General features: G+C 37.2%; 1 protein-coding gene across 1 annotated transcript in view; it reads left to right on the forward strand.

Moving 5' to 3' along the window:
* Positions 1-2,538, forward strand: part of Ttc23l (tetratricopeptide repeat domain 23 like) — a 48,490-nt gene extending 45,952 nt beyond the window's left edge. Inside the window, exons 10-11 of the mRNA XM_027936195.2 lie at positions 1,102-1,251; positions 2,452-2,538. Coding sequence (XP_027791996.2) covers positions 1,102-1,251; positions 2,452-2,538 — 237 coding nt within the window. The remainder of the gene's footprint in view (positions 1-1,101; positions 1,252-2,451) is intronic.
* Positions 2,539-19,065: the final 16,527 nt, after the last annotated feature.

A 19,065-nucleotide genomic window follows, 5' to 3' on the forward strand; every position in this document is an offset into this window, starting at 1 on the left:
CCTCCCCTTTGCCCAATCAAAGTTTCTCCATTTTCCCATGCCCCTGCCCCCAATTATGGATCAGCATCCACTTATCAGAGAGAACATTTGGCCTTTGGGTTTTGCGGATTGGCGTACTTTGCTTAGCATGATATTCTCCAGCTCCATCCATTTACCTGCAAATGCCATAATTTTATTTTCTTTTAATGCCAAAAGAACAAATAAGTTTTTTAAAAATGTCACAGCCTTCTCCAGTGGGAGAGTGAGTACTAGACTGAAAGACAGCTGGTCTGAACTTTTTAAGATATATTAATATTATGAAATATAAAAATTGCAAAAGACTATGGAATTATGAAAACTAAATGCAATATAATATTCTTAGTAGATTTTATTGGGACAATTAGAAAATTTGCACTGGAATATATATGAAGCTAATGGTATTGTACCAATTAAAATTTATTGATTGATAATGTTATTGTAGTTAAAGAGGAAAATGTTCTAAGAAGACATTGCTTAAGTATTTATGGGGAAAGTATCTTGATGACTACAACTTATGGGTATATATATATTCACCCTTGTGTGTGTGTGTGCACGCACGCACTTGGGAGAAAAAGAGCACACTAAAGCAAATGTGGAGAAATGGTAATCATTTGTGAATCTAGGTGAACATTTTATGAGTATCCATCCTATTACTTTTCAGCTAACAAAAAAGTCTGAAATTTTTTAAAAGAAAGAATGAGGGCTATGGAATTCAGAATTCAGACTGTGTGGTGTTTGAATCCTGAGATGGTCAGCTATAGGTTATGTGATCTTTGGCAAGATCCTTAGCTTTTATAAATCCTCATTCCTTCATCTGTAAAATGAGTATAACAATAGTTTCTGTCACATTGGATAGTCATGAAAATTAAATAATATTGTACATGTGAATTAACTACTTTTAGTTATAAGCTTGGAACTTTAACTCAGGAGAAACAAATTGTTTAGGTGACACATCATAACTAACTGTCCTGGTGGGGCCAAGTCATTGTAGGATAGAATGCCTCCTTCACAGAGCTCGTGCCATAGAAACCGCAGGCTCTTTCAGAACTGCCAGGTTGATTTTTTTTTTAATTCATCCCCTAGGAGGCTTACAAACTGCTAAAGGCTTCACTGAAGTCCCAGATCATCAGCTATGGTGACTGTAGCAAAAAGGTGGCTGAAACTTTTTATAACTTGGGCAGGATCTGCTTTGCCAAAGGAGAGCTCAGAAAGGCAATTCAGCTGCTAAGGAAGGTGAGCCAACGAAGGTGAATTCTGGCTGGTTTGTTACATTTTATCCTGGGCTTATCAGCAGAATTGAAGAGTGATGTTTGTATATATGTATGTATATCTCTTCCCTTTACTTCCCTTCCAGGGTGTACAAACCATTAAAATGCTGACAGAACAAAGGCTAGAGACTTAGTAAGATAGATAGGAATGCCTCTACCTAACACCTAGTTTCGCTCAAAGTCAGAGAAGAAGTCTATAAAGATCAACTAACACTCAAGTGAGCAGAGGGTTGAGTGACAGGCAATCCACATATTGCATTGATAAACATCAAGTTTGGACAAATTTTTGTCTCATTTTAGGTTAGCTTAATGTAAACAAAAAAAAAAATCACAAATAACAGGAAAAAGGTACCTTACTTGAAGAGAACCACCGTAAATATCCATGGTTCTTTTTCATGAAGTGTCTGCTAAACATCTTCTGGGGCTTTCAGCTCTCTTGGAGAGTCTGGTGAGCTTTGGTCCCCTTTCCTTTATAATGCCCAGAAACAGTCAAAACAATAATCTGGGATAATCATAGGGTTAACCTCACTTGTTATCCTTTTCTTAGGGATCATGGTCTTTTATTGTCTGATGTATGGTATCTTAAAAATTAAAAAGTTTTAAAAATTAATGCACTTTTGTCTACTTTTTTCATTTTTTTGTTGATTCAGGTATAGAGAAAATCTGGTCCCTACCATTCCATGTTGGCTAGAAACAAAGTTCAGCAATAAAATTCAAAATGGAAACCTACCTAAAGTAAAATTATGCAGCATGAGAAAACAAGGCAGCTTTGGGATATATGCCTAAATCTCATTTTATTTAATTTCTATCCATTAGTTATAGCTATGTGGAAAATACTAATGGAATCCACTACTGTAGTCATGTTTTAAGCAGGGATGCTATCAGTTTGGGGCTGTTACTTTAGTTATCAGCAGCCATGTTTGGTAGAGGAAGGTGAAGCAAACTGGAGTATGCATGCAGCATGAGTGTTATAGAAGGTAACTAAAGAGGCTTCAGTGACAGTTCTTTTCCTAATTGGTAGGGAACCAATGACATGTAATATAGGCATTCCAAATTTAAAGTTATGATATTCCAGTTCCACTGGTCCTTTTCTGAGTTAATTTGCATTTAAGGTACTTGCTATAGGATTCTCTTTAACCTATTATGTTTCTCACTTCACATACAGTGTCTGATGATTCAAATTCTTGTATATGGAAGTGAGCATAGTAAAAGCAAAGAGACAAAAGGCCTCCTTACCAAACTGCAGAGGTAAGTTCTGTTCCTGGGCATCAACCAGATCATCAGTGTGAATATACATCTAGCAAAGGCCTCTCACTGATTAAACCAGTGTTTAAAGTCAGCTTCTTCTCTGCTGTGTCTAAAAGACCTGACAAGAACAATTTTAAGGTGGAAAAGTTTATTGGGGGCTTATAATTTCTGAGGTCTCAGTCCCTAGATCACCAGTTCCATACCTTGGGGCTGGAGGTGAGGCAAAACATCATGACACAAGAGTGTGGTGGAGGAAGGCAGATCAGGACATGGCCACCAACAAGTCAAGAGAGACTCTCCTCACCACAGACAACATATGTATCTACAGGTACACCCCGATGACCCAGCTTCTCCAGTTACACTCTACCTGCCTACAGTTACCACTCACTACAGTTATCGCAGGATTAATGCACTGATTAGGTTAAGGTTTTGATAACTGAATCGTTTCACCTCTAAGTTTTCTTGCATTATCTCACACATGAGCTTTTGGGAAACACCTAATATTGAAACCATACAACCAGATGGTGATGATTTACTTCTGTCATTGTTACTAGTAAGACAAAATTATGCCTCTGCTATAGATTTAGCTAAATCCTGTGCTGAGGGTAACCAACTTATTTCTTGTATTCTCTTAGAACACAGTATTGTAGCTAGGCACAGTGGTACCCACCTGTAATCCCAGTGACATAGGAGGCTGAGGCAGGCGGATCACAAGTTTGAGGCCAGCCTCAGAAACTTAGCAAGAACCCTGTCTTGAGACAAAAATATAAAAAGGGCTGGGGATTTAGCTCTATGGTAAAGTGCCCCTGGGTTTGATCCCTAGTACTAAAAGTAAACACACACAGTTTATAGGTTTCTGCTACAGTAATAATGTTCTTTATAATATCTTTTTCAATGCCAAACATTATAGCTAAATTCTGCAAGTTAATGCAGTGTGATAGATATGATATGGATTTATACAAATTCAATTATTTTTCTTTTTTTTGTCAAAAGAAGGAGCTTTATTTATTCATTTTTAGGAGCTTTATTTTATGTGACATAAAAACATAATTGCTTTTACTTTCTACCACTATAATAGCAACATTTTATCTAGAGTTAGATCCAAGCTAAGCTTCTGGGATTTGACATAACAAATTGCTTCCCATATGTGTCAGTTATTTTTCTTGATGAAGGTACAAAGTCCATGTTCCTAAATGTATGGTACATTCATTGGGAATTTACTTATTTTCAACGTTAGTGATGAGAGAACTTGTTTGTATTCTGTTCTTGAATGTTTAGATATAAGCTGAAGAGAATATATGCAGACTTGCCTCATTCTTTAGCCGTGGTATATTACTGATATTATTTACCTCTACATGATGTTGACACTGAAATGTTCTCTGAGAAAGAGGAGAATTAAAATTAGTTGAATATTTACTAACTGCCTATCTCTCTAGTGGAGATAGATCCTATTCATAAAGTATTTTATTTAAGCAAGCCTTACAAATACCCAATTTGAAAGCTCTCATTTGATAGAAGGGAGCCTGATGTTCTGTAAAGGAATTTGCCTAAAGCCTCTGTCTTGGACATTCAAGGAAGTGCTACCCTTTAGACGATGTGCTTTTTTCTGAGAGCCTCAAACAAAGAGGGTCATCCTTATTGGGTGAGAGTTAGGACCCTGATTGCATTTACCACATGGGACTCACAATCCATCTCTTCTCAGTGGGCTCACCAGGGAGACAAAATGAGAAGGAAGAATACTTTCAGCCCATCCTCTCTGCACCAACCTCAGTCAGAGCCACATGTAAGGCAGGACCCACAGAAGGCTAGCTCCTTTTAAAAAAATCCTTAACCAGAAGATGAGGTTCTCCAGCTTCCCTCTGTGATGCCAAAGTTAGGAGTATAGAGAGGTACAGCCAAACGGCAACACAGAGAACTTTGTTCCTTGCCTGTCAGTGAATTGAAAGCATATTTGCTTAATAAGTAACCATAAAATATGAACAATTATCATATCAAAGTCCTTCATTTCCCTGACATTGTACTATATTAATATGTGTTATTTCTGATTGATAAACCACACTGCTTGTTAGGTATTTTTTGTCTCCCATGATGAAACAGAGGCTCAGAATATTTGTATATCTTGTCAGAAATCTCCATTTTGGTAAGTGTGGTAAGATTTGACGAGATCGGGCGCGTTCAGGGTGGTATGGCCGTAGACAAAGTGTGGTAAGATTTGAATCCAAGTTGATTAGATTTCAAAACTGCCCTTATTTTACTATATAATATGTATTCAGATTTTGATGATGGGTACACATATGCACATTACCTGTTCATCAAGTAAGACTCCAGAACCCATTTTACATATGAAGAAATGAGAACTGACTTACTTGAGTTAATTTGCCCAGGAAGAGGCAGAACTGGAATTTTAATACAGATCTCTTACTCTAGGATACATTCTCTGCAGGTGATGTAGCTTGCACTCTGAAGGTAGACTTCCTGGATTCAAAACTCAGGCTCTAACTCTCAGTCCTCTGACCTCAGAGAAGTTACTTAATCTCCTTCAGCTTCTAGTTATGCATTGGTAAAATAATAGTACCTTCCTCAGCAAGTGGGTTTTCAGAAATAATGAGATCATATATTACAGTGCTTAGATCAGGGCCTGGCAGGTTTTAAATGCTCAATGAATGTTGACATCATAATAATGAAATAACAATAATAACAGTAATTGTCTTTCTGAGGTGCTAGAGATAATAAATAGGTCAGAATGTTTAAATAAGAGGCTTCTGAGAATCACCCTATTATTATTTTATATTAAGAGTATTGGTAAGAAATATAAATAACTAGAGTCAGACCTGTGATCTTTTTTTTATTATTTTATTTTTTCCCCAAAAGATTGGCATATGAGGAAATTGCATGAGAATGGAAGGTGACCCTCATTGTTATACAAAATTACATATAAGAGGATATGAGGGGAAAGGAAAAAAAATCAAGGGAGAGAAATGAATTACAGTAGATGGGGTAGAGATAGAAGATGGAAGGGAAGGGGAGGGGGGATAGTAGAGGATAGGAAAGATAGCAGAATACAACAGTCACTAGTATGGCAATATGTAAAAACGTGGATGTGTAACTGATGTTATTCTGCAATCTGTATATGGGGTAAAAATGGGAGTTCATAACCCACTTGAATCAAATGTATGAAATATGATATGTCAAGAGCTTTGTAATGTTTTGAACAACCAATAAAAAAATAAAATAAAATAAAGATTGGCATATGAATATCTATTTATTTATTTATTTTAAATTTAAAAATTTTATTTATTCTAATTAGTTATATATGATAGCAGAATGTGATTCAATTCATATTACACAAATAGAGCACAATTTTTCATGTCTCTGGTTGAATACAAAGTAGAGTCATACCATTCGTGTTTTCATACATTAACTTAGGGTAATGATGTCCATCTCATTCCATCGTCTTTCTACCCCTGTGTCTCCTTCCCTCTCCTCCCTCCCCTTTGCCCTATCTAAAGTTTGTTCCTTCCATGCCCCCCCCCATCTCCATTATGAATCAGCATCTGTATATCAGAGAAAACATTCCACATTTAGTTTTTTGGAATTGTTTTACTTCACTTAGCATTATATTCTTCAACTCCATCCATTTAACTGCAAATGCCATGATTTTATTCTCTTTTAATGCTGAGTAATATTCTATTGTGTATATATAACACATTTTCTTTATCCATTCATCTACTGAAGGGAATCTAGGTTGGATCCACAATTTAGTTATTGTGAATTGTGCTGCAATAAACATTGATCTGGCTGTGTGCCTGTACTATGCTGTTTTTAAGTCCTTTGGGTATAAACCAAGGAGTGAGATAGTTGGGTCAAATGTTGGTTCCATTCCCAGTTTTCCAAGGAATCTCCATACTTCTTTCCAGATTGTTTGCACCAATTCGCAGTCCTACCAGCAATGTAAGAGTGTGCCCTTTTCCCCACATCCTCGCCAACACTTATTGTTGTTTGTATTCTTAATAGCTTCCATTCTGACTGGAGTGAGGTGAAATCTTAATAGTAGTTTTGATTTGCATTTCTCTAATTGCTAGAGATGTTGAACATTTTTTCATGTGTTTGTTGATTGATTGTATATCATCTTCTGAGAAGTGTCTGTTCAGTTCCTTGGCCCATTTATTGATTGTATATTATTTGTTTTTTGATGTTAAGATTTTTGAGTTCTTTATATATCCTAGAGATTAGTGCTCTATCTGATGTGCATGTGGTAAAAATTTGCTCCCATTCTGTAGCCTCTCTATTCACCTCACTTGTGGGAGACCAACCTTGTATGTGACTGAGTCACACTCCCCAGCTGGGTGCTGAGGTACTCAGTCACAGAAATGTGGCAGATCTTTCCCCACCCTTCTTGGGTTCGAGGGGTGTCTCGTGCATGGGTGTGTCTTGCTACAGCCCCGTGGGTAAAGCTATGCTCACCTGTTGCTTTGTAATATAATCCCTTGCCCTATTTAGGATAGAATCTTTCGTGGAAGTGCCTTGTGTGTGTCCCCTTCTCTTACTGTGCCCTTGGGTTTGGCCTACCCAGGTGTCAGTCAACCTGCTGACAGTGGACATCAAGAAGATAGACTCAGCCCCCTGAAACCTGACCCCTTGCCTCATTTGAATAGCTTCTCCTCAATAAAAGGGGTCAGCTTGTGCTCTCACCCTCTCTCTTCTTGCGGACCCTTAAGGTCAGAGGAGCTGTCACAGCAACCCCAAAGAAAAAGGTATTTGTGTCTCTTGTGTGGTTATTTCCTGCAGCCCAAGCCCAATTCAATTGGAGTAAACCCTGAGCCTTTTAGTCGCAAGAACAGATTGCTTCTTTTGCTGGGAAGAAGTTTTTGAGTTTGAATCTAACCCATTTATTGACTCTTGATTTTAATTCATATTTTATAGGAATCTTATTAAGAAGTCAGGGCCTAATCTGACATGATGGAGATTTGGGCCTACTTTTTCTTCTATTAGTTGCAAGGTCTCTGGTTTAATTCATAGGTCTTTGATCCACTTTGAATTGAGTTTTACACATGGGGAGAGAGTTTTTTTTTGCATTTGGATTTCCAGTTTTCCCAGCACCATTTGTTGAAGAGGCTATCTTTTCTCCAATATATGTTTTTGGTGCCTTTGTCTAATTATAAGATAACTGTATTTATATGGATTTGTGCTGCAGTCTGGCTGGGCACAATCAGGAGCCACTTGTCAAAAGAAACTAACTTTATTTTTAGAACCACACACTCCAAACAAAACAGCCTCTCAGGAAAAACCCTCAGAGCCTCAACTGCCACCACCAGCTTTCCACAAGCCTCTCTCTCCCCCACAAGCTTCTCTCCACCTCCCCCAATCCTCCTGCTCTTGAGGCCGATTGGCTGGGTCACATGGGCGGAGCCAAAAAAGTCCCCCAATGAGCAGCTCCGTGGTCTGAAAGGGAAACAGCCCAATGAGCATCACCGCAGAGGAGCCAATCAGCTAGATGTTGCTGGGGCCGCTGTGAGCCAATCATCAGCCGGCAGCTGGAAGTTTGCTGGCAGCTGGAAGTTTGTTGGGGCCCCTTCGGCTGTGGCTCTCAACATCTCCCCCTCTCTGTTTAAACAACAAGCATGTGGCTTAGGGACCGTGCCTGCCTTAGGTTGTCCAATAGTACATATGGTCCTTAGGTTGGTACCATTGCAATTGGATCTTACCCGTCACTGACTACCGGTCCAGTATACAGCCACACCTGTGGAGAAGTCTTTGTACCAGCTTGGGGGTGAGGTTCTTTGCCTCACCTCTGTTGGCCCCCAAATTTTAGCTGGACGATCATGACAAGCAGAAGGGAGGAAGATACACCAAGCCAATTGACGGCTCCTTTTGGAAAAATTGTACCACCAATGATATCATCAGCAAAAATACCCCAACACTACCACAAGTCACTGCACCAACAGGTAGTTCACAATGCATACAGGTGAGTTCACAATGTGTCCAGGCAAGTTCTGCAAGCAGTTCAGTGATGGCTATTGTAGAAGCTGTAGATTGGTTTTATCTTTGACTTCACCAGCACTGGAATGAAGATAGGAATTCTGGCAATAATGGCTAAAGAAAAAATTATGTAACATTCCAGAAGGCACTAAAAGAAAACAATTTTCTTAACAATTTACATTGTCTTCACCGGCACTGGGATGAAGATAGGAATTCTGGCAATAATGGCTAAAGAAAAAATTATGTAACATTACAGAAGGCACTAAAAGAAAACAATTTTCTTAACAATTTACATTATCTTTAAGAGAATTATTAAATATAATGAAAAGGAAAGGTGAAAGTAAACAAACAGATCTGTTAACCTTCTTTTTTGTTTACATATTAAAACAATCCTCAACAGTTGTTTACCCAATTTAAATTAAACCATATAAATCACGTGAAAAAAAAATATTTGGATCCATTTTAACATGAGCGCTCATCATATATGATATATGGACATACGTACATTCAAACATATAACACAAAACACAAGTGTGCACACATAATATAATACATACAACACATAACATTATAGTAAAGGCCTTATAACCTTTTACAGGTGAAATCTCCATTGCAATGTTTAAAAACTCTATAGTCAAAAAATAGAACTGATCAGCAAAACATTAACCTAGGTCTGTATGAGCTCAAAAAACAAAATAGAACTTCATGATATGGCAAAGGGCAATAATAAAATAGATATTGAAAAAAGCATCCTGGTTCTGTTGCAGATGTAAGAATAGCCAAACTGGAGTTTTGGATATCAGTTGTTATGGATTTGAGCCAAATCATCTTCTTTTTGGTCTGTAGAAATCGCTTTAGTTAATCTTTCTGGAATCCAAATCGGCTGCTGTTCTCCCTGTGGAAACACACAAACAGACCCCCGACTCCAGACAATTCCTGTTAGAATATCCTTCCAAAGTACCTTGGGCTTATGCACATTTTTTGGACACATATGCCTTTCCGCAGCACTAAGTCCTGATGAATCCAAATTTAAAAAGTTTAGAGTAAAAAGGGTTATTTTAAGTTTATCTTTGGGGAATATATACCCCTTCCCAATTCCGTCTTTTTGCTTTAATAAGTACATTTTAATAGTTTGATGAGCTCTTTCAACTATGCCTTGTCCCTGTAGATTGTATGGGATTCCTGTTATATGAGTAATGCCAAATGTTGAGCAAAATTGTTTAAAAGAGGTAGAAGTATAACCAGGGGCATTATCTGTTTTTAACTGTTTTGGAACACCCACAGTGGCAAAATTTTGTAAGCAATGAGCTATAACATCTTTAGTTTTTTCTCCGGCATGAAGGGAGCCCATCAAAAATCCAGAAGAAGTATCAACTGTAACATGCAAATATTTTAATTTTCCAAATTCTGGCAAGTGTGTGACGTCCATCTGCCAAATATGGTTAGGTATCAATCCTCTAGGATTGACTCCAAGATTAACTTGTGGTAAAAAGGTCACACAATTTTGACATTGTTTTATTATTTGTCTAGCTTGTTCCTTAGTTATTTTAAAATGCTTTTGTAAAGTATTAGCATTGACATGGAACTTTTTATGAAAATTTATAGCTTCTTCTAGTGTAGAGAAAATATGTATGTCATGTGTAGTTTTATCTGCTAAATCATTGCCCAAACTAAGGGCTCCAGGCAATCCTGTATGTGCCCTGATATGTCCTATAAAGAATGGATCTTTTCTGTCCCAGATTAGACTTTGTATAGTGGAAAGCAAAGAGAAAACAGTAGAAGAAGGGGAAATCCTACCAGCATCTTCAAGAGATACTATAGCATTAACTACATACTGACTATCAGAAAATAAATTAAATACAGAATCTTTAAACATCACAAAAGCTTGTAAAACTGCATTAAGCTCTACCTTTTGAGCTGATTGTTTGGGTACTAAAAATGTAAAAGTTTGATCAGGTGTAACTATTGCTGCTGTACCATTATTTGACCCATCAGTGAATATATTTGGAGCATTCATGATAGGTGTTTTTCTTGTCATTTTTGCAAAAAATTACAGGATGCAATGACCAAAAAGACAATAAAGGATTAGATGGTAAGTGGTTATCAAATGAAACATTAGATTTGCACATGATTATTGCCCAAGTATTTAACTCATTAGCTAACTCATCAATTTGATTCATAGTATATGGAGTAATAATTTTATTGGGAGAAATTCCAAACACTCCGTTTGCTGCTTTTATTCCTTTGAGTATTAATTGTCCTACAGCCTCAGGATACCTAGTAAGAATAGTGTTAGGAGAATAAGATAAATGTATCCATAATAATGGACCTTCTTGCCAAAATACTCCTGTAGGAATATTTTTTGTTGGTAGTACAATAAATAATAAAGGCAAACTTATATCAATTCTATCCAAATGCATATTTTCCATATATGTTTCAATGATTTTTAATGCCTTTCTTGCTTCAGGCGTTAACATTCGGGGTGAATTTGGATCTGATGGACCTTTTAGGATATCAAATAAAGGTCCCAACTCTCCTGTTGGTATACCTAAATAAGGCCTTATCCAATTTATGTCTCCTAATAACTTTTGAAAGTCATTAAGTGATTTGAGTTGATCTACTCGTATTTGAATTTTTGGTAGACAGACCATGGTTGAGGATAATAGAACTCCTAAATAATTAATTGGAAAATTTAATTGTACTTTATCTATTGCTATCTCTATATTATAATTTTTTAATAAGTTTGTAAGTGTGGCATAACATTCTAGCAATGTGTTTTTATCTTTGTGTGCTAATAATACATCATCCATATAGTGAAATATTTGTAGTTCAGGATTTTGATTTCTAAGTGGCTGGATTACTTTGTTAACATAAATTTGACACATAGTTGGGCTGTTAGCCATCCCTTGAGGGAGTACTTTCCATTCATATCTCTGATCAGGACCTTCATGATTCAGTGCAGGGATAGTAAATGCAAAACGTGGACTATCCTCAGGATGAATTGGAATTGAAAAAAAACAATCTTTAATATCTATAAGTAAAACATACCAGGTTTTTGGCAAAGCAGACAATTGAGGAATCCCTGATTGAGCAGGTCCCATAATAACCATCTCATTATTAATGGCTCTTAAATCTTGCAATAATCTCCATTTACCAGATTTCTTTTTGATGATAAAAATGGGAGTATTATGGGGAGATACAGAAGGTTGTATATGTCCTTCTGCTAATTGTTGTTTGACCAGGTCATGGGCTGCTTGTATCTTTTCTTTAGTCAGGGGCCACTGAGGAACCCATACTGGTCTTTCTGATTTCCAAGTAATTTTTATTGTCTCAGTGGCCCTTTCTGAAAATCCAACCCATGTCTGTCTGTTCCTTGATCTATTTGTATTGGTGCTGCTATACCTTGTTCTTGTTTTTCTAATCTTTTTCCTTTCCTAAAACCTTGTCTAGTCATAATAGTGGGTGCATTTTGGTTGATGTTATTTGTTAATGTCAAACCTAATTGATCTAGGACATCTCGTCCCCATAAATTTACGGGAAGATGATCCAATACATATGGCTGTATAGTTCCTTCACATCCTTCAGGATCCTTCCAGTCTAATACCATTGCACTTCTATGGGGATTAGTCGCCACTCACCCCCCCGGCTGATGGATTTGCTCTGTTTCCTCTGTTCTGTACTATTGGTCTACCAGTCTATTTTGGTGCCAATATCATACCATTTTTGTTACTATAGCTCTGTAGCATAGTTTAAGGTCTGGTATAGTGATGCTACCTGCTTCACTCTTCTTGCTAAGAATTACTTTAGCTATTCTAGGCCTCTTATTTTTCCAGATGAATTTTGTGACTGCCTTTTCTATTTCTATGAGGAATGTCATTGGTATTTTGATTGGAATTGCATTAAATCTGTATAGTGCTTTTGATAGTATGGTCATTTTGATAATACTAATTTTGCCTATCCAAGAACAAGGAAGATCTTTCCATCTTCTAAGGTCTTCTTTCTTTCTTTAGAGTCCTATAGTTTTCACTGCACAGGTCTTTCACTTCTTTTATTAAATTGATTTCTCCCATTTTTTGAGGCTATTGTAAATGGGGTAGTTTTCCTGTTTCCTTTTCATAGGATTTTTCACTGATGTACAGAAATGTTTTTGATTTATAGGTGCTGATTTTGTATCCTGCTACCTTGCCGAATTCATTCACTAGTTCTAGAAGTTTTCTGGTGGAATTTTTTGTTTTTTCTATGTGTAGAATCATATAGTTGGCAAATAGTAATAATTTGAGTTCTTTTTTTCCTGTCTATATCCCTTTAATTTCTTTTGTCTGTCTAATTGCTTTGGCTAGTGTTTCAAGAACTATGTTAAATAGAAGTGGTGAAAGAGGGCAACCTGTCTTGTTTCCATTTTTAGAGGGAATACTTTCATTTTTTTTCCATTTAGAATGATATTGGCCTGAGGCTTAGCATAGATAGCTTTTACAATGTTGAGTTAAGTACCTGTTATCCCTAGTTTTTCTAGTGTTTTGAACATGAAGGGGTGCTATATTTTGTCAAACACATTTTCTGTGTCTATTGAGATGATCATATGATTCTTATCTTTAAGTCTATTGATGTGATGAATTACATTTATTGATTTCCATATGTTGAACCAAACTTGCATGCCCTGGGATGAATGCCACTTGATCGTGGTGCACTATCTTTTGGATATGTTTTTATATTCAATTTGCCAGAATTTTATTGAGAATTTTCGCATCTATGTTCATTAGAGATACTGGTCTGAATTTTTTTTTCTTTGATGTGTCTTTGCCTGGTTTTGGAATCAGGGTGATATTGGCCTCATAGAATGAGTTTGGAAGTGTTTCTTTTTTTTTATTTCATGAAATAATTTGAGGAGTATTGGTATTAATTCTTCTTTAAAGGTCTTGTAGAACTTGACTGTGTATCCATCCAGTCCTGGGCTTTTCTTGGTTGGTAGGCTTCAGATGGCATCTTCTATTTCATTGTTTGAAATTTATATGTTTAAACCATGTGTATTGTCCTGGTTCAGAAATCATGTGGCTAGAAATTTGTTGATGTCTTTGGTATTTTCTGTTTCACTGGAGTACAAGTTTTCAAAATAATTTCTAATTATATTGTATATTTCTGTAGTGTCTGTTATGATATTTCCTTTTTTATCATGGAAGTTAGTAATTTGAGTTTTCTCTCTCCTTCTCTTCATTAGCATGGCTAAAGGTTTATCAATTTTATTTATTTTTTCAAAGAATCAACTTATTGTTTTGTCAATTTTTTTCAATTTTTTTTTTGTTTCAATTTCATTGATTACAGCTCTGATTTTAATTATTTCCTGTTTTCTACTGCTTTTGGTGTTGATTTGTTCTTCTTTTTCTAGGGCTTTGAGATGTAATGCTAAATCATTTATTTATTGACTTTTTCTTCTTTTAAGGAATGAACTTCATGCAATGAACTGTCCTCTTAGTACTGCCTTCATAGTGTCCCAGAGATTTTGATATATTGTATCGGTGTTCTCAATTACCTCTAAGAATTTTTCAATCTCTTCTTCAATGTCTTTTGCAACCCATTATTCTCAATAGTGTATTGTTTAGTCTCTAGGTGTTGGAGTAGATTTTATTTTATCATTGATTTCTAATTTCATTCCATTATGATCTGATAGAATGCAGGGTAATCTCTAATTTTTTGTATTTGCTAAGAGTTTCTTTGTGGCATAATAAATGGTCTATTTTAGAGAAGGATCCATGTGCTGTTCAGAAGAAAGTGTATTTACTCACTGATGGATGAAATATTCTATATATGTAGGTTAGGTCTAAGTTATTGATTTTTATTGAGTTCTGTAGTTTCTTGTTCAACTTTTGTTTGGAAGTTCTATCCAGTGGTGAAAGAGGTGTGTTAAGTCACTTAGAATTATTGTGTTGTGAACTATTTGACTCTTGAACTTGACAAGAGTTTGTTTGATGATTATTTGGGGCATATATATTTATGTCTTATTGATGTGGGGTTCCCTTGAGCAGTATGAAATCTCCTTCTTTATCCCTTTTGATTTACTTTGGCTTGAAGTCTACTTTATTTGATATGAGGATAGAAACCCCTGCTTGCTTCCACAGTTCATGTGAGTGGTATGATTTTACCCAACCCTTCACCTTCAGTCTGTAGATGTCTTTTCCTATGAGATGAGTCTCTTGGAGGCAGCATATTGTTGGGTCTTTTTTTTTTTTTTTTAAATCCAGTCTGCCAGTCTATGTCTTTTGATTGGTGAGTTTAGGCCATTAACATTCAGGATTATTATTTATCACTATCTGGCCAGGCTGGCAACATGAGCTGGGTTCAAAGGGCCTGGCTGTATCAATAACTAATAAAATGGTGAAGAAAACACACAGCACATAAACATAAGTTTGTAAGGCAGGACAGCTCAGCTCATGACCCCAAGAGTCAGCTCCAGTGCTGGAAGGAACAAGAGAGAAGGCACACCTGAAACCTTCTATTTATTGCAGGGAAAGACATTCAAGAAAATTCCACCCAAATAAGGCAAAGGATTGGGTTTCAGGGGGTTGCTTGGTGATGTCTTGTGGTTAGCAGATTAACTGACAACTTGGAAAGCCACACCCATCTTAGGTACTGTATGGGATCATAGGCAGAGTCAGCAAAAAGGCACACATACGTCACACAGCCCAATCAGGCAGCAACGTCAGTCCAGTTCCCTCATACGCTCAAATGTGCATAGCTCACACACAAAACCCATGGCTGGCTTGTGACAATTATTGAGACATGATTTGTATTTCCAGCCATTCCTATTTATTTTGGGGATTTAAATGACTTAGTTTCTCCTTTGATTAGTTTTTCCTTTAGTATAATACCTCCCTCTGCTGATTTTCATTATTGTTTTTCATTTTCTCCTTGTCGAATATTTTTGCTGAGGATGTTCTGTAGTGCTGACTTTCTAGCTGTAAATTCTTTTAACTTTTGTTTATCATGGAAGGTTTTTATTTCATCATCAAATCTAAAGTTTAATTTTGCTGGATATAAGATTCTTGATTGTCATCCATTTTCTTTCAGAGCTTGATATATGTTGTTCCAGGATCTTCTAGCTTTCAGGGTCTGACTTGAAAAATCAGCAGATATCCTAATTGTTTTCCCCCTATATGTAATCTGATTCCTTTCTCTTGTGACTTTTAAGATTCTCTCCTTATTCTGTAGGTTGGACATTTTGATTATAATGTGCCTTGGTGTGGAGCTGTTGTGATTTTGTACATTTGGCATCCTGTAATCCTCTTGTATTTGGTTTTCCAATTTATTCTTCATGATTGGAAATTTTTGATATTATTTCATTGAATAGATTGCTCATTTCTTTTGTTTGAAACTCTATGCCTTCCTCTATCCCAATAACTCTTAAATTTGGTCTTTTTATATTATCCCATATTTCTTGAATATTTTTCTCATGGTTTCTTACCATCTTCACTGTGTGATATATATTGTTTTTGAGATTAAATATTTTGTCTTCATTGTGTGAGGTCCTGACTTCCAAATGGTCTAATCTGTTGTTGATGCTTTCTATTGAGCTTTTAATTTGGTTTATTGTTTCTTTCATTTCAAGGATTTCTTTCCTAAACCTCCATCTCCTTATTGAAGTAATCTTTTGCTTCCTGTATTTGCTTATGTAGCTTTTTATCGAAATGATCTTTTGTTGCCTGTATTTGTTCTCTTATATCATCCTTTAATTCACAGAACATTTTAATTATGTACATCCTGAAATCCTTCTCTGTCATTTTTTCTGTTGTGCTAGCCATGAATCCTAATAATGTAATACCTTGATTTGTTTGGGGCACTTTTTTCCCTTGTATTTTTTTCATATTCTTCATGTGCTTTCCTTCTAGCACTGAGGAGCTACAGCATTATAATTTTTTACTCTTTAGGCTTATAGTGCCCCTCCAGGGTTCTAATACCTCTCCTTTGAGGGGAACAGCAATGTTAGCAGATCCCAATACAAGCAGTGTACAACCGTAAACCAAATGGTTGCTAATACGGCATTTACAATTTTGTCACAATATACAGAAATGGTGAGTTTAATTAATTTCTACAATATAAATAGTAGGTTTGAAGAAGGGTTTACAGTTTGATGGTGGACAAAGAACTGGGGGTGAGGTGTAAGATGAGATATTGAAGGGGGTAGGAGGTGAGGATATAGAGTTATTAGATCTTAGGAAGTATGAAAAGGGAATCTAAAGAAGATGGTAACAGGAGAAGTGAGAGGAAATCATTTTGGGGAGACAAGTAAGTGGGAAGACAAGAGTATATAAAACAAACACACAGAAATATTAAGAAAAATAAAAAGTGTAAAAATAGGAAATGAAAGAATACACGACACAACTGTAATATACTGTTCGGGCATCCAAGTCCTCAGTACCCTAATTCATGCAAAGTACTTTGTTTCACAAATGTTCGGGATGTGATAGTGGAAGAATAGAGAGGGATGAAAAAAGTCTTGAAGGAAGAAACAAGGATTGCTTTGGTTGGAGATCAGTATCTTTCCTGCTTCCCTTCTCATCCAGTAGGTGGGGTGGTCTGTTGTTAGATGGTATCTCCGCCCTCAGGATGTTGAAGGTTATCAGGGTGGGAGGGTTGGTCTTGGTGCAGAGCACCTGGAAGTGGGGTATGGCACCAACTGGTCCCTGATAAAAGACTACACCCCAAGGATCTCCTTTGGGGCCTGCTCATGTGATGTGGATGCCTGGTCTTATCTCCTTATATCGTCTATAGACCTCACAGTTCCTGGTCTCTAATTTAGTCCCTAAACTGTATCTCACTCACCCTCTCCCTTTCTACTTCCTAATCGGGGACCTTTCTCTTGGGACGCCTTATGGTTTGCGTTCTTTGGGCTGCACACCTGTCTTGGAGAGCTGTTTTATATTGGGCAGTCACTGTGCCAGGTTAGCAGCTGCTGGGTACAGTGGGAACTGGGGACTATGGAATACCTGCCCAGCTGGTGTTCCAAGCTGGGAGTTGCCACAACTAAAGATGGTGATGACAGTGTTCCAAGATGGAGGCAGCTGCTTTCAGTGATGGAGTGTCAAGTTGGGGGTTGGGGGTGGGCAGTAGTGTTGGGCGATATGTTCAAAGATGCAGCTGAGACCCAGTGCGGGCTCCGAGGGTGTTGGTGGGGTTGTCCTGGGCCTGCCTGGACTCTGCGCTGGGTTGACAGGGCTTTCCTGGGCCTGACTGGGCTCTGCACCCCATTAGTAGTGATGACCTGGCCCTGCCTGTACATCTTGGGTATGCCAGACCTGTGATCTTGACCTGCCTCTGCCACATAGGAACTATGTGACCTTGGGCAAATCACTTCACCTCCTTGAGCCTTGTTTCTTCATCACTAAAATGCAGATATCAGCAAGCCATATGTGGTTTTTGTGAGTTTTACATAAAATCATGTCTTTGGCATGCACATTAAAGTGCCACTAGAGTATGTGCTCAATAAATTTTAGCAAACACTCTTCCTGCCCCTTCCTCATAGAACACTGCCTTTTGCTTTCACGGCAATAGGTCAAAATATTAGAATCAGGGATAACTGTTAGCCCTGACCATATGTTATGTGTTTGAGAATTTGTGTCTCTGAGTATGTCTAAAGTATATTTTGTGCTTTGAAGGCAATGATAATGAAACTGAGAGAACAAAACGGTAATTTCAGAGAAGAAATGCATGATGTTTCCTCAAAAATAGAGCAAAAGTTCTACTTAGCTTGTGTTTAAAAAGACGAACTGCAGGATAGCTGGAGTGAATCTGTTTTTCCAATAGCCTGAGGTTACTTTTCCTTCCCATCCTTGTCAAATGATTTGACAAGAGTCATAGGAGAAGAAATGGGGAGACATTGGTAGACGCTAATTCAGACCCCGGGTAGTATATGAGGTGGCTGGAGACTAATTCTTATCTCTGTTAAATGATAATGACACCTTGACTTATTAAGAAAGCCCAGATAAGGGGAAAAAAGAGAATCTTTTGAAGGACTTTTCTGTAGCAGAAGTAGAGTCAATAAGCGTTCTTCTTTCCCTGAAACAAGCCTATATCTCATTCTTCAAGAACTGTTGAGCAAAGCCATAGGAGCAGTTGCCAAAGCCCAGATGTCAAAAGGCAGTACTAGATTGTTCTCTTTGCTTCAGCATCTCACTGGAATAATCAATCCCAGATGTCTTGGAACGCGGCTAGTTTTCCAATGCTCTCTCGTGTGCTGTTTACCCCACCTTCTCCAGAAACTCAGTTATAACACTCACTGGACTTTCATTGCCAGGAGCCCCAATTTTTGGCTTTTGAAGCTCTACAAAGAATTTAAAGCAGAAACTGGCTTCATGAAATGGGGGTTAATTCCAAGGTTAGAAGACAGTTTCAAGGGCCTCAAAAATGATTTTCATGTGTAGAAAAGGCATAGAAAATCTCAGATTTGGAAGTAAACTCTAAGGTCATTTATTCTAAATTTTCCCTAAATGGACTTCAGTTTTAATCATTAATGTATTGAGCTTCTTCTAAGAACTAGAAATGCTAATATGTTTAAGACATA

This window comes from Marmota flaviventris, chromosome 5 (genome assembly GCF_047511675.1).
Source record: "Marmota flaviventris isolate mMarFla1 chromosome 5, mMarFla1.hap1, whole genome shotgun sequence".
In the NCBI taxonomy this organism is placed as follows: Eukaryota; Metazoa; Chordata; class Mammalia; order Rodentia; family Sciuridae; genus Marmota; species Marmota flaviventris.